At 36.8% G+C, this 12,805-nt stretch overlaps 1 protein-coding gene across 1 annotated transcript in view; it reads right to left on the bottom strand.

The window, feature by feature from the left end:
* ano6 (anoctamin 6) overlaps positions 1-12,805 on the bottom strand; it is a 32,510-nt gene that overhangs the window by 7,158 nt on the left and 12,547 nt on the right. The window contains exons 5-15 of the mRNA XM_066687108.1: positions 10,921-11,199; positions 10,419-10,532; positions 9,120-9,235; positions 8,408-8,542; positions 7,420-7,525; positions 6,683-6,743; positions 6,123-6,268; positions 5,094-5,171; positions 3,918-4,143; positions 3,317-3,486; positions 1,499-1,596 (exon numbers count right to left, since the gene is read on the bottom strand). Coding sequence (XP_066543205.1) covers positions 1,499-1,596; positions 3,317-3,486; positions 3,918-4,143; positions 5,094-5,171; positions 6,123-6,268; positions 6,683-6,743; positions 7,420-7,525; positions 8,408-8,542; positions 9,120-9,235; positions 10,419-10,532; positions 10,921-11,199 — 1,529 coding nt within the window. The remainder of the gene's footprint in view (positions 1-1,498; positions 1,597-3,316; positions 3,487-3,917; positions 4,144-5,093; positions 5,172-6,122; positions 6,269-6,682; positions 6,744-7,419; positions 7,526-8,407; positions 8,543-9,119; positions 9,236-10,418; positions 10,533-10,920; positions 11,200-12,805) is intronic.

Raw genomic sequence — 12,805 nt, 5'->3', positions numbered from 1 at the left:
CAGCAGTGTTTCCAATCATTGTCATGAGGTACAGCTGCCCTAGGAAGTGACTGAGACACGAAAGGTCAAAACGCATCCTGGGACACTTGGCACTCTGGGATTTAGTGTTTAACACTGGAGGCTGAAATACCTCTAACATTAAAGTGCAATAAACTTTGGGCTGAAATGTTTTTACGATATCTAACACAGTCTTATAGTATAAGTTATACCAGATATTCAATAGTAGAAACCGGGACACATTGAAACAATATATTACATCACTTAAAATTTCATCTAGTTCATTTTCTTTATGTAAATAACTGTTACTTCTCCCTGTATCATGATCCTATTAACAATGACAATATAGTTTAATTTAATCCTAGATATTAATCCTAATCCTTAATCCTAGATATTCTCCCTTATTATTTATCTGTGGGAGACTGAGCTGCGTTGCATTATTAAATACAGTGTGATGGGTTTAAATCTGTCACGTGTAGCCACTACATGTCTATATATCATGAAATATACAGTATGACAGTCACAGCCAGTTTCTTAAGCAAAACGAAAGGTTGTATATATAAATACGGCTACAACACTCTGGGATCCATAACTTACTCCAACAGTTTTTCCACAAATTCAGTGTTAGCATGTTTTCTCTGTATACCTGCAGCTTTATCAATGTCACAAAATAACATTGTGTGTGGCGTCAGCTTTTATTGTGAATGGGATTATTTTAAAAACACCTTTGACACTGTAATGAATGGCTCAGTTGTATTAAATCGCTAAGTTTTGTAAAGTAAGGTTTGTATTTCTGCAGTTGGTAAAGCGTCTATACTTGGATTACCATTAACATATAGTTATAGCGATAAGGAGGGATTACAAATATAATTAAGTTAACTAAAGTTTCTACCGCATTTCTCACATCGAGAGTGGCCGCCATTACTGTAGTTACAATGTCAGAATCCAGACACGCTGCGTCAGAACGTCACAGTACGTGCCTTGGAACAGTTTGGGACTTAGCCGGTACGATGTACGAAACTGTGCTCCTGAAACTAGTTCAGGCACAGGCGGAGGTGCAGCTGAGCCCTATTGGAAACCCCCTGGCCTGGCACGGCCACGCTGAGGTGCAGCTAAACGTGGCTACTGGAAACAGGGCATTATACTTGATGCAGCATTTATACATTAGCTAAATTAAGTCCTTCCTGGAGGAAGAGAGCTGGGGTTGTACACACTATCTAATTTGATCTGTTGTTTAGAATATTAAGAGTCTAGATAAGGGTTCAAATAAAATGTAGCTGTACAGTACAAACCCAACAGACAAACACTACTGCACATATTTTGTTATTAGATTAAACATGCTGCACTAAACAGGACAGAATTATCTTAAATGTAGACAACCCAAAGCCTCTGCTAAGGACTGCCATCTCTAAACACATTCCCAAGAAGGCAGAAGGAAACACACTAACGCTCAGAGTAACACAGTCTAGTGGTGGGTAATGAGGCTTGCAAGCATACTTACGGAAGCAGCACTTCTTGTATGTTGTTCCAGATGGCTTTGCCACCCATTATAATTGTCAACTGAGTCGTCAACTCAAGGAGGCAACCACCGGGATCACACTGTATTTAAACACAGAAAATGCCGGCTCAGAACCCTGCTCTGACACACAGTAGCTGTCCCACAACATGTCACAATAACTGTAATGAGTTTCTCTTTCATTTCTCTAAGATCAACTGATTATAGATTATAGACAGATTATAGTTCTGAAGATGTTTTTGCAGGATAAGAGGATTGGGTTCTTGAATTCGATGGAATGATGTTTAGGTCTCGAATGTGCCAATTCATCCTTTCTTTTCTGGAAACGCTACAAATTAAGATGACTTTTGTAGGCATGAAGCTCATTCCAAATGAATAAAATCAACTTCACAAAAGCAATCAAAGTAAATCTCTGTGCGATACATTGGAAAGAGTCTGTAAAGTTGGAGATGTGCCAGGAAGGAAACCTTTTCGTCACAAACATTTCATCACCAGCATCAGTTCATCACTAAATTGCATATTCAGTTACAAAATACACTTTTAGACCAGCAGTTGTAGTCGGTTTTCAAATGTATTCATTCAATTCAGAAAATAAATATGGAGGGTAATTTGTGCCAATATAAATATATATCCATCTATGCATTTATTTACACAGTTTATTGCATAAAGTTATTATTATTTTTCATGTTTATGTATATGCGCACATTTTGAGAAACAATTAAAGAATCGCAGGTGATACAGCTCATCTGCCTGTCCTCTGATCGGCTCAACTAGTTTTTAACTTTCCTTTTGAATGAAATCTTTTGTATTGGTATAAGGCTGGCGACAGGCCTGCTGGCGTTAGCGTTTAGACTGCAATTGGCACTACAATTCAACATCTATATCTTCAGCTTCAGTCAGCTGCCCACGATAAAGATGCTGCCAGGTTACTAAATGCAACACAAACAGCCCTGTTGAAAAGCGCATTTTCTGCATTGATGTGCGCAGCTGGAATAGACAGGTGAAGCCATTTCTAAGCGCATCATGTTGTATAAAGTTAAAAGTTAAAGATACATTTCAAATTTCGAGTTTATTAAAATATGTAAAAACTTTTTACGTATTAAAATATAACGAGTCAATAATTGTGCTATATCCCAATTTTAAATGGCCCCCTCCTCCCCATCTCTCTCGCGACTAATTTTTATTCTAATAATTATTACTGTTCTTTAATAATAAATACTTACAAAATAAGATTAACTAAGAAGTTAAAATAAATGTAACATGTATAACAAAAAAACAACTGTCATTGAGTGACCACAAGCAACAAATATTCACCTGGTGTACTGCACATTATGTTTACATGCTGGTTAATATGCACGTATTCCTCCCAATATGTTTTACTGAAATATTTGATCATGTAAACAGCTTCCTTCACACTGACTGCAGAAGGTCTGCACGACTTGAACGCACCCGTGTAAACAAGCCAACTGAGTGATGCATTCATTGATAAAAAGGGGAGAAATTAAAGTGTTGAAAAACATTAGAACAAAGGGGTGTGTGAAATTAAAGACTTGAAAAACAGACCAACTGTTGGACAAAAGTCTGTTTTGGAATCGTAGGTCATTAAAGAATATTCAGTCTTCGTGTGTAGTTTGTAACTGAATATGCAAAGTGCTGATGATGAAATCTACCCAGTGATGAAAAGACGTGGACCTGAAGGAAACAGGACATATGCCATGTTTAAATAGGCAATATGTCAACACAGTTTACCTGGCCACCATGACTCTGAAACGGCAAAAAGAGGGAATTGAAAACTCTGCTCACCTCCTCATTTCTGTATCTACCAAGCCAGTAGACCGGATCGCCAGGGTAACCCACGATCTTACCCTTAAAAAAAGCAATGTAGAAGCAGGAAGAATAGTAGTTGACAAACTGGAAAAGAAACATCTTCATGGTTAAGCTGTTCTCGTATTCAGTCTGTGTCCGGGGCAGTTCTGGAATTAGTAGAAGAAAGCAAAAGACAAACAGAAAAAAAATGTCATAAATACAGTCTAGAAACCAAAATGTAATGCATCAGTAAAAACTCGAATGACCGAATTTGGTATTTCATATGGAATTTCTGAAATAATCTGCAGAAGGGAGGAAGCCCTCCAACAATACAATGTGACAATGAAACAATAAGATGATTAACTGTCTCATTATTATTCAGGCTTAAATGGTATGTCAAAATATAAAATGTGGTTTGATTTTAAAAGTAAAATCTCTAAGGAAGGAGTGTTACTGGTTGAGTTAATCAGCATTTAGAGAGACATGTTAAAGGTAGAAGATCCTGTTTTTTTGTTTGACTTGCACACTAAATGACAGTATTACAGAGCTTTGTCAGGTTCAGTGAATGACCTGACTTTTCAGAAGATTTGTTCCTCACCAAAGTCAGTGATCCAGATTGCTACCTTCTCGTAGACAATGTTGAGGACCATGATGATGACAAAGCTGATGAGCGAGGCTGTTACTGTAGTGGCGTTCTGGGGAGTAACGTACTCTCTGAAGGGCTCCAGTTCCTTTGTGGCTTTTCTCAGTTTTGCAGAGAAAGCGAAGAACACAGCCAGGCGGTAGACTATAATCCCAACAACGGAAGCAATAATCAGCAAAATCTAAAAACAAAACAATAGGGGATTATTGTCATTGATTTTGACTGTAAACTAATTGTAAACTTCCTGTCTGGTCATTATTCACTTCATACAATATCTTTTTTTTATAATACTGGTGAATTGAAAGACTCAAATATAATATAAGTATGTTTATAGCACTAAAACATACAGATAAAATAGGTTTAACGTCTTATTACAGATGATACATTTTTAAACAGAAATGCCATGTTTTTAGTGCTGCAGAGATTACAGACTTCAGCACATCTGAATGGAAAGCATTTGTTTCCAAAGTGACTTGCTGTTCCGTAATACTAAGGCAATTTCCCTAATTATAACACAGAGAAGCCAAACACTTATGAGACAAATGAAAACGCCTAACAGGAGAAACAAAACAGTGGGTGGAAATCTCACCCTTTTAGTATACAAACAGATTTCACAAATTCAGAAGCAGTACACATCCTTTGATAACCACAAGTATGTTGTGTGTAATGCTTGTCTACTCACTCATACCTATTTTGCAATCAGCAGCTTTACATTGATTATCAGGTTTAGCTGAAAAGCAATTCCTCTTAAAAGGAACTTAGGAAAGGTTATTGACATCTTGGGGGTTTGAGTACATTACACATCACAGCTTTCTGGTATATTCTGAATACCTCTTTAGAGAATGCAAATCAAATGTATTGTCATCTGTCCAGCTTATATGTTCTGGTGCGATTGCCTTGTGTAAATATTTATGAAGTACTGGAACAACATTTTAGGGGAGTTCTTGATTTAAATACACACAACCTTGTTCCTTCTGGGTTTATTTTTCATTTATTTTTTTTACAGAGAAAGGAAGATCTTACTATGCAAACATAACAACCTGGGTGAATCTTTATGTAGAGTAAAACAGAATGTATATGGAAAGGAAGAGTGATTTTTGATTTTGAGATAAAAAGCCATATAAATCTTACCCAGAATAATACTGTTCCGATGCCACAGGACATTCTCAAACACTTCCCACACTTTGTAAAAGGGACCTTCTCTGTTACCTACATGAAATTAAATACATATACATAAATATGAATGTATCAATGTTAGACTCTCACCTATTTAATTCTGCTACAATTACACATACTTCCATTGCACTGTTCTTCCAAGAACCTGACAGGTTTTCAGCAGCAGAATCAAAATCAGTTGTACATAGGGATTCTTCAGATTTAATTTCTGGTATACCTATCTGACTGTTTTTGTAACCTAATCTTTATTTTTTGTATATTTAAAATTTCGAAATAAGCTTTTTAGGCTTGAAGAGGTTTTCAGTATGTGTCCAGGTCTTTATACTGGGATTTCAGCGAGCTTTCTAATTCACAAGCAAGTAATTGTTTATCATATGCACCATATTGCCTGTAATACTAGAGTAGAAGTCTGTAATTTACAATTCGCCAGTAGGTCAGAGTTTTGATTTGGTTCAGACCTTAGTCACAATATTATAACCCGTCTTGGATTTGGCAATGGCACCATACCCAAAGTCCCTGCTCTTGCAGCAACAAACCGTAGGATCATTACGGTCCACTGTTTACTCCGGCAGTGGCTGCATTGGGTGCAAATCTCTGCCTCATCAGTCAGCGAACTGGTAAACAACATTCCACCAGTATCTAACATTCTGAGCCCACAAACACGCAAAGGTGGTTAGATGTTAAAGTGCACATTCAAAGCAGTTTTCTAAAACTTATTACCATCAGAGTAATAAAAAAAAAAAAAAAAAAACACGATTATGGTAGCAGATATTACTCCGCTATTATCTACACATTAGAGGTACAGTTGAAAATATATATTAAAAAAAATCAGTGTTTCAAATAACAGTATAAGATTTCAGATAGAGAGACTGTGGTCAAGGTGCCCATAAGCACCACTTCCTGTTGCTCATGAAGAATTCACACAGGCTTGTCTGCCTTTAGTTAATGCCATAAACTCAAGATGAGATCTGTTCTCTTTCTTACCTTTGTGATGGGATTGACTCGATCATGAACGCATTTGGCTTCGTACTCTGGGCGAGGCTGTTCCTCCTGCTCCAGGAACTCCACCGTGTCCCATTCGTACTCCAGCTGGGCCTGGTACCGCTTCCAGAACTCCAGGAATAGCGTGACTGTGTACACATGCATTCATTAATAATCATTCTGAATAACCTGTGTAAAAAATATTCATGGCTCATAGTCACTGCTAATAGCATGATTGTGTTAAGATCGATTTATGTCTTTATGAACAAAAAGCATTCCCACCTTCAATAACCCCACAAACCTTTGGCATAAGCTTTTCTCAGAGGTGAATATTAGGGGGAAAGTCTTTTTCAGAGGTAATCTCATGCAGATTTCCTGCTCTTGATTAACCCCTCTTGGCAGTCGCTTGAAACTAGCTTTGTGGTATTTTAATACTGTAACAAAGCCAACATATGGTGGATCTGCTATATAGCCAAGAGGTTGTAACAAATGTCATATTGCAAAATATCACTACTATACACAAATTAAAAAACAGAAGCTTGTTATGATATTTTTAAACTCACCCCAAATTGCCATGAATATGGCAAAAACTAGTGTCCCAAAACTGTCAAATATGCAGAGTTTCTGAAATACATACAAAATGGATACTCAACACTCATGCCCGGAATATAACCAACTCAAATGTATGAAAACATAATAAATCAAAAAGATTCATAAAATAAATTATGTCATTTGTATTTAAACTAAATGGGTTTATTGCAAATAACTAATGTTCTGAGCTTGTGCTTAGGACTGCAAGCATTCAATTTCATCATATAAAATTGAATCAATCAATACAGTTTGGTAACTAAATATCTAAGGGAACAAATGCTTCAGAGAACTGAGAACAATTCAGAACCAAGCCATCGGCATGCTTCTCAGGAGTCAAGTTATTTTCCTACAAGGCAGCCAGTTTGGCTTCTTAAGTAAATATTCCATATTACGTTTCTCATCCAAGATAATCACATTAAGTATTCTTACTTTAGCAACAAACTGCATGGGATTTTACTCACATTAGCCCTTAAAATACATAGATCAACTAAAAAGACTATGCACAAAAAACAGGACACACTTTTTCAACATTTATAACAGCAAGCTGGCACTTGCTCAAATAAAATTAATACAACTATTCAATTCTGTATTTTCAACATAGTTTTCCATATCCGTGGATTTAGAAGAGTATAAGTGTATAAATACTTGATTCACACATGAACTGTTGTGTAATTAGTACTCACACATTAAGAGTGACAGAGAAACCTACCTTTGAGGACTCGCAGGTGCTGTTTAGCCTCCAGTAGGCGCATTCCTGGTCACACTGTGGACACATGATAATACTGCCACCGATGTTAGGATCACACACCTCTTGACTTTGGGGGAAAACACAAATATTTTTCACTCATTCCTTAACTGAAACTTGTTACATAAAAAATGCCTTTTGACGCATGGCTGAAGCAAAGCACAAAAGAACAAATCAAAACTGCCCTCAGTTCATGAAGTGAGAGTATAAGTTGGAAGTTAGATTTGTTTTTTTTTTAAGGATGCCGGTGTCACAGAACGAAACACAAACTTATGTTGCTATTATTTTCTACTCTATACAGGGCAAGATTATGAATGCTAATCTAGTAGATACGTTCATGTCTTGGATTATGGTACATGGGATCATTTTTCATGTATTTTCAGTTCCAATATATTAGAGACATCAAATCATGAATTTGGAAAAGAATGTCAAAATATATAAAAAATAAAATGCATCATAATAATGTACAGACCTTTACTAATTAATTAGTGATGATTGAAAAGAAAATCAACAAACATAAATATTTAATAGAGCAACTAGTGGACTCTAGAAACCATGACATTCGTTATCATAACAGCATAATGTGTTTCTATTTATGTGTATTTTCATATGCATTATGATGCTAGTCTCCTCACTTTCAAGATGTAAGGCTCTATATGTATTCCACACAGCAATTCTATAGAGGATATTTCTGCCCTGAAGTGTGTGCTAAGGAATTCAAAGTAAACTTAGAAATCTTATCAGGCTGTGAACAATGCAAAGATCAAAAAGGTAAGTCACTTAATAACTGTAGTCACCAGTGGTGTTGCGCAAAGCTACATTTTTGGGATTCCCACCATATGCTCTTACATCTCTGTAATGCATGTTTATAACAGAATTTTCCATAAGATGTTATATGGGTATACATCCATTGGTATTCTAGGGAGAATACTAAAACAATTTTTTTGAATACCTCCACGTACTCGTCTCCTGGGTTTGGTATCCATAAATAAAGCAGCCGAGACCCACCACTGCTGCGAAGGCCAGCATTTTTGTGTAGAAGCCGAGCCAAGCAAAATAGATGCTGATCTTTTCTCCATAATACTTCCTGTGAGAAACAGCATAGCGCTTATTTGTTGTACAGTCTGAAAACCAAGCATCTAAACATCACAAATCTTTAATACATAAATAAGCAAAGTACAATATATTTACAAGTTGTACTTGTCTATCTTAATTTTTGTCTGTTCATGACTTGCCTATAAGTCAATAATATTTAAGGCGTATCTGCAGCCTAAATATGGGGAAATTGTTTAATATGGCCCTGGAGGAACAATGCACAATGAGAAACCTTGGAGAAATACACTGGAAGCTAAATCAGACAACACATCAGAACAAACTTAGTTAAAATGGGATCAGCAAGGCAGTGATCAAATTCAGTTTATCCATGATCAGCATATGTGTATAATCTATGACAAATCTTCAGCAATGATAAACAGGAGGCTACAAAATATGATTATGTCAGTGCTTTAAAATACTCAGCATATTACTGAGTAAAACATTTACTTCTGTTAGAAAAAAATCTCCACTTTAAATGACTACAGTATAACTTAAAATCATTGTATTTATTATGAATCATTTTATTCCCAGGTTGTAATGGATAACTCTTGGTAACAGATTTATGATACCTTATTAGATCCAAAGGCTGCATCTTATAGAAGCTCAGAGGGTGAGCCCATTCTTTATACAAGAGGTAGCGTTCATTGGGGCAGTTTTTGTCTTCAGACTTAACATTGAATCTGCACTGTAATAGAAGTTACAACAAATACTTTAATTTCTGTAAAGCAGCAGTGTAGTTATGGCTATTACACAATATAGTCCAGTTAAGGGTCATGAAAACTTTGAGAGGTGTTATTAGTAATAACACTTTTGCCCACATGTTTGAAACAAAAAAATCATGACTGGAGCTGCAGCTGGTTAAAACCAGTTTTTCAGATTATCTAGGATCCTGGCCAAGTACAAATGAATGATACTGTAAGATAGAAGAAACTTGTCTTGTTTCTCAATGCAAACCAAACAATATTAAAGTAAAATGTCCTTACTTGAATAGGCTAGTAGGCACAAACTGTACTGAACTGAATAATCTTATACAAGAAGGAAAGCATAATTAGAATGTGTGTCCTTTTATACAGAGCATTTCCTCTTGGAATTAATAATCATGAATAAACCATTGGGCTGATATTCTCCCAATTAAGCCAGTTAAACCAGTTTCAGATCAGCTTCAACAGACTGAAAACATTACACGATAAGAAATAATGAGTCACGGTAATGGATGTTTTAATCATATTGAATGATGCTGAATATGCAAAGTACTACATGTAGGAATGGTATATATCTAAAGGGTGCAAGAAGGAAACTATTAAAAGGATGTTGATTTGTCAATTGTCATCTAGACAATGTGGTGAACAGGATGCTTTTGTTTACAATGAAAAGTGCAGAATTAAGAAATAGGGAAGTGATGTTAAAATTATACATTGCACTTTTAGAATACTGTCAGCTCTTCAAACTCCTTAATAGAATAGATCAAATCCACCCAAAGACTATTTTCTTAAATGTAAATTAGGATACCAGCCATGTAGTTCAAACTGACTGTCCTTCAGGAAACATCTGGCGCTTTTGAAAAACAAACGACTAAGAATGGCCAAATGACATTTGTTTTTAACCCTCCTTGTGTTTTTTAATTCATTCATATCAACTCAAAGTAAGTTCTACGATACAGAATGTGGATAATGCGTCATATTATTTAACTGTTTAATACATCAATCTATTCCCATGAAGGTTCAGATATCACATGCCATAATGACTCACAATTGATAGGAAGGAAAAATGTAATAAAAAGGATTATTAAAAAAAGTGCTGCATTGTATATATTATGAAGGTTACACTTCTGTATCACACAGTGTTTAAAATAAAAGAGACAGACTCACATCATGTAGTGGGTAGGCAGCCTTGTACACACCACCGTCCAGCAGTTTGGTGATGCCAAATTTTGTTATTTTGCCTCTCACCTCATAAGGGGCACGGCTGAGAATATAGTATACCTAGCAAATAGTACAGACAGTCACCAGTATTAGAATATGTAAAAGACAAAACGTGTATTATAATAATTACAACAACAACAACAACAATAATAAAATCACAATCATAGTAATGATGCCGTTAGTTTCAAACAATCTCTATTCCATCATTCTGTTATGTCTTCCAAATCTGGAACAGAATCTGGAATTATTTTTTCTTCATTCAAGATCTGCTTTAGAAAATGATCTGGGGAGTTTAACTGGAGTTAGAAAAATGGCAGCAAGTTTTAATCTTGGTTGAGTGAGGTTGGGAATCACTGAAGTTAATCAAAGCTGCTAAATCTGCCATCTGAAGCGGCTTCATTGACGAAGAGGAGAATGAAAGCCCTGCCAACGTGCTTTCTGAACTCACCATTCGGCTCCTCATGGAAGGAGTGAAGAACGTATCGCGATCTGTCACGTGGAAGTATTCTATCCTGTCCTTCTCGAAGGGGGCAGTGAAATACTCAGCCTCGGGTTTGATCAGTTCTTCGCTGGGGTAGAAGCATTTGGTAAAGCAGTTGAAGGGGGACTCTTTGGATGCCAGATCATTTGCCTCAATGGGTAGTTTGATATGTAGCACCTCTGCGTATGTGCAAAGGACGTCCCAGGGTGCGTGGACCTTCACAAAAATAATCTTTTCATCCACTACCTTGGGGAAAGAAGAATAACAAATAATTGAAATGGTTGTCCCCCCCCTCCTTATTTGTTTTCTGTAGCACAAGTTACAAAATGCATTTGGCACCAGATATTTTAACATTTACATAATTTAAAATAAAATGTATTAGGCATTTCATTTGCACACTACTAAAATACCTAATTTCTATAGTCCCATAATACTACCATTTGCATTTGCCAGTATTTCACATTCATTGGTTCTTAAAATGTATGATAAAGAAGTAACAGGACATCTGCCAAGAAATAAATAAAATAATAATAATAATAATAATAATAATAATAATAATAATAATAATAATAATATACAGTACTGTGCAAAAGTTTTAGGCAGGTGTGAAAAAAATGCTGTAAAGTAAGAATGCTTTCAAAAACAGACATGTTCATAGATTATATTTATCAATTAACTAAATGCAAAGTGAGTGAACAGAAGAAAAATCGAAATCAAATGCATATTTGGTGTGACCACCCTTTGCCTTCAAAACAGCATCAATTCCTCTAGGTACACTTGCACAAAGACAGCGATTTTGTAGGTATATAGTCAGGTGTCTGATTAAACAATTATACCAAACAGGTGCTAATGATCTTCAATTCAATATGTAGATTGAAACACAATCATTAACTGAAACAGAAACAGCTGTGTAGGAGGAATTAAACTGGGTGAGGAACAGCCAAACTCAGCTAACAAGGTGAGGCTGCTGAACACAGTTTACTGTCAAAAGTCATACACCAGGGCAAGACTGAGCACAGCAACAAGACACAAGGTAGTCACTGCATCAGCAAGGTCTCTCCCAGGCAGACATTTCAAGGCAGACAGGGGTTTCCAGATGTGCTGTCCAAGCTCTTTTGAAGAAGCACAAAGAAACGAACAACGTTGAGGACGTTGGTCGGCCAAGGAAACTTACTGCAGCACATGAAAGACACATCATGCTTACTTCCCTTCGCAATCGGAAGATGTCCAGCAGTGCCATCAGCTCAGAATTGGCAGAAAACAGTTGGACCCTGGTACACCCATCTACTGTCCGGAGAACTCTGGTCAGAAGTGGCCGTCATGGAAGACTTGCAGCCAAAAAGCCATACCTCTGATGTGGCAACAAGGCCAGTCGACTCAACTATGCACGAAAACACAGGAACTGGGGTGCAGAAAAATGGCAGCAGGTGCTCTGGACTGATGAGTCAAAATGTGAAATATTTGGCTGAAGCAGAAGGCAGTTTGTTCACCGAAGCGCTGGAGTGAGTGAATGAGTGTCTGCAGGCAACAGTGAAGCATGGTGGAGGTTCCTTGCAAGTTTGGGGCTGCATTTCTGCAAACGGAGTTGGGAATTTGGTCAGAATTAATGGTCTCCTCAATGCGGAGAAGTACAGGCAGATACTTAACCATCATGAAATACCATCAGGGAGTCATCTGATTGGCCCCAAATGTATTCTGCAGCATGACAATAACCCCAAACATGCAGCGACAGTCATGAAGAACTATCTTCAGCGTAAAGAAGAACAAGGAGTCCTGGAAGTGATGGTATGGCCCCCACAGAGCCCTGATCTCAACATCATTGAGAAGCAACGGAGGCTGCCTAAATCCACAG

This window comes from Amia ocellicauda, chromosome 15, assembly GCF_036373705.1.
Source record: "Amia ocellicauda isolate fAmiCal2 chromosome 15, fAmiCal2.hap1, whole genome shotgun sequence".
Classification (NCBI taxonomy): Eukaryota; Metazoa; Chordata; class Actinopteri; order Amiiformes; family Amiidae; genus Amia; species Amia ocellicauda.
Note: the sequence above shows the minus strand (reverse complement) of the source record. Positions and strands in the feature narration are given on the sequence as shown.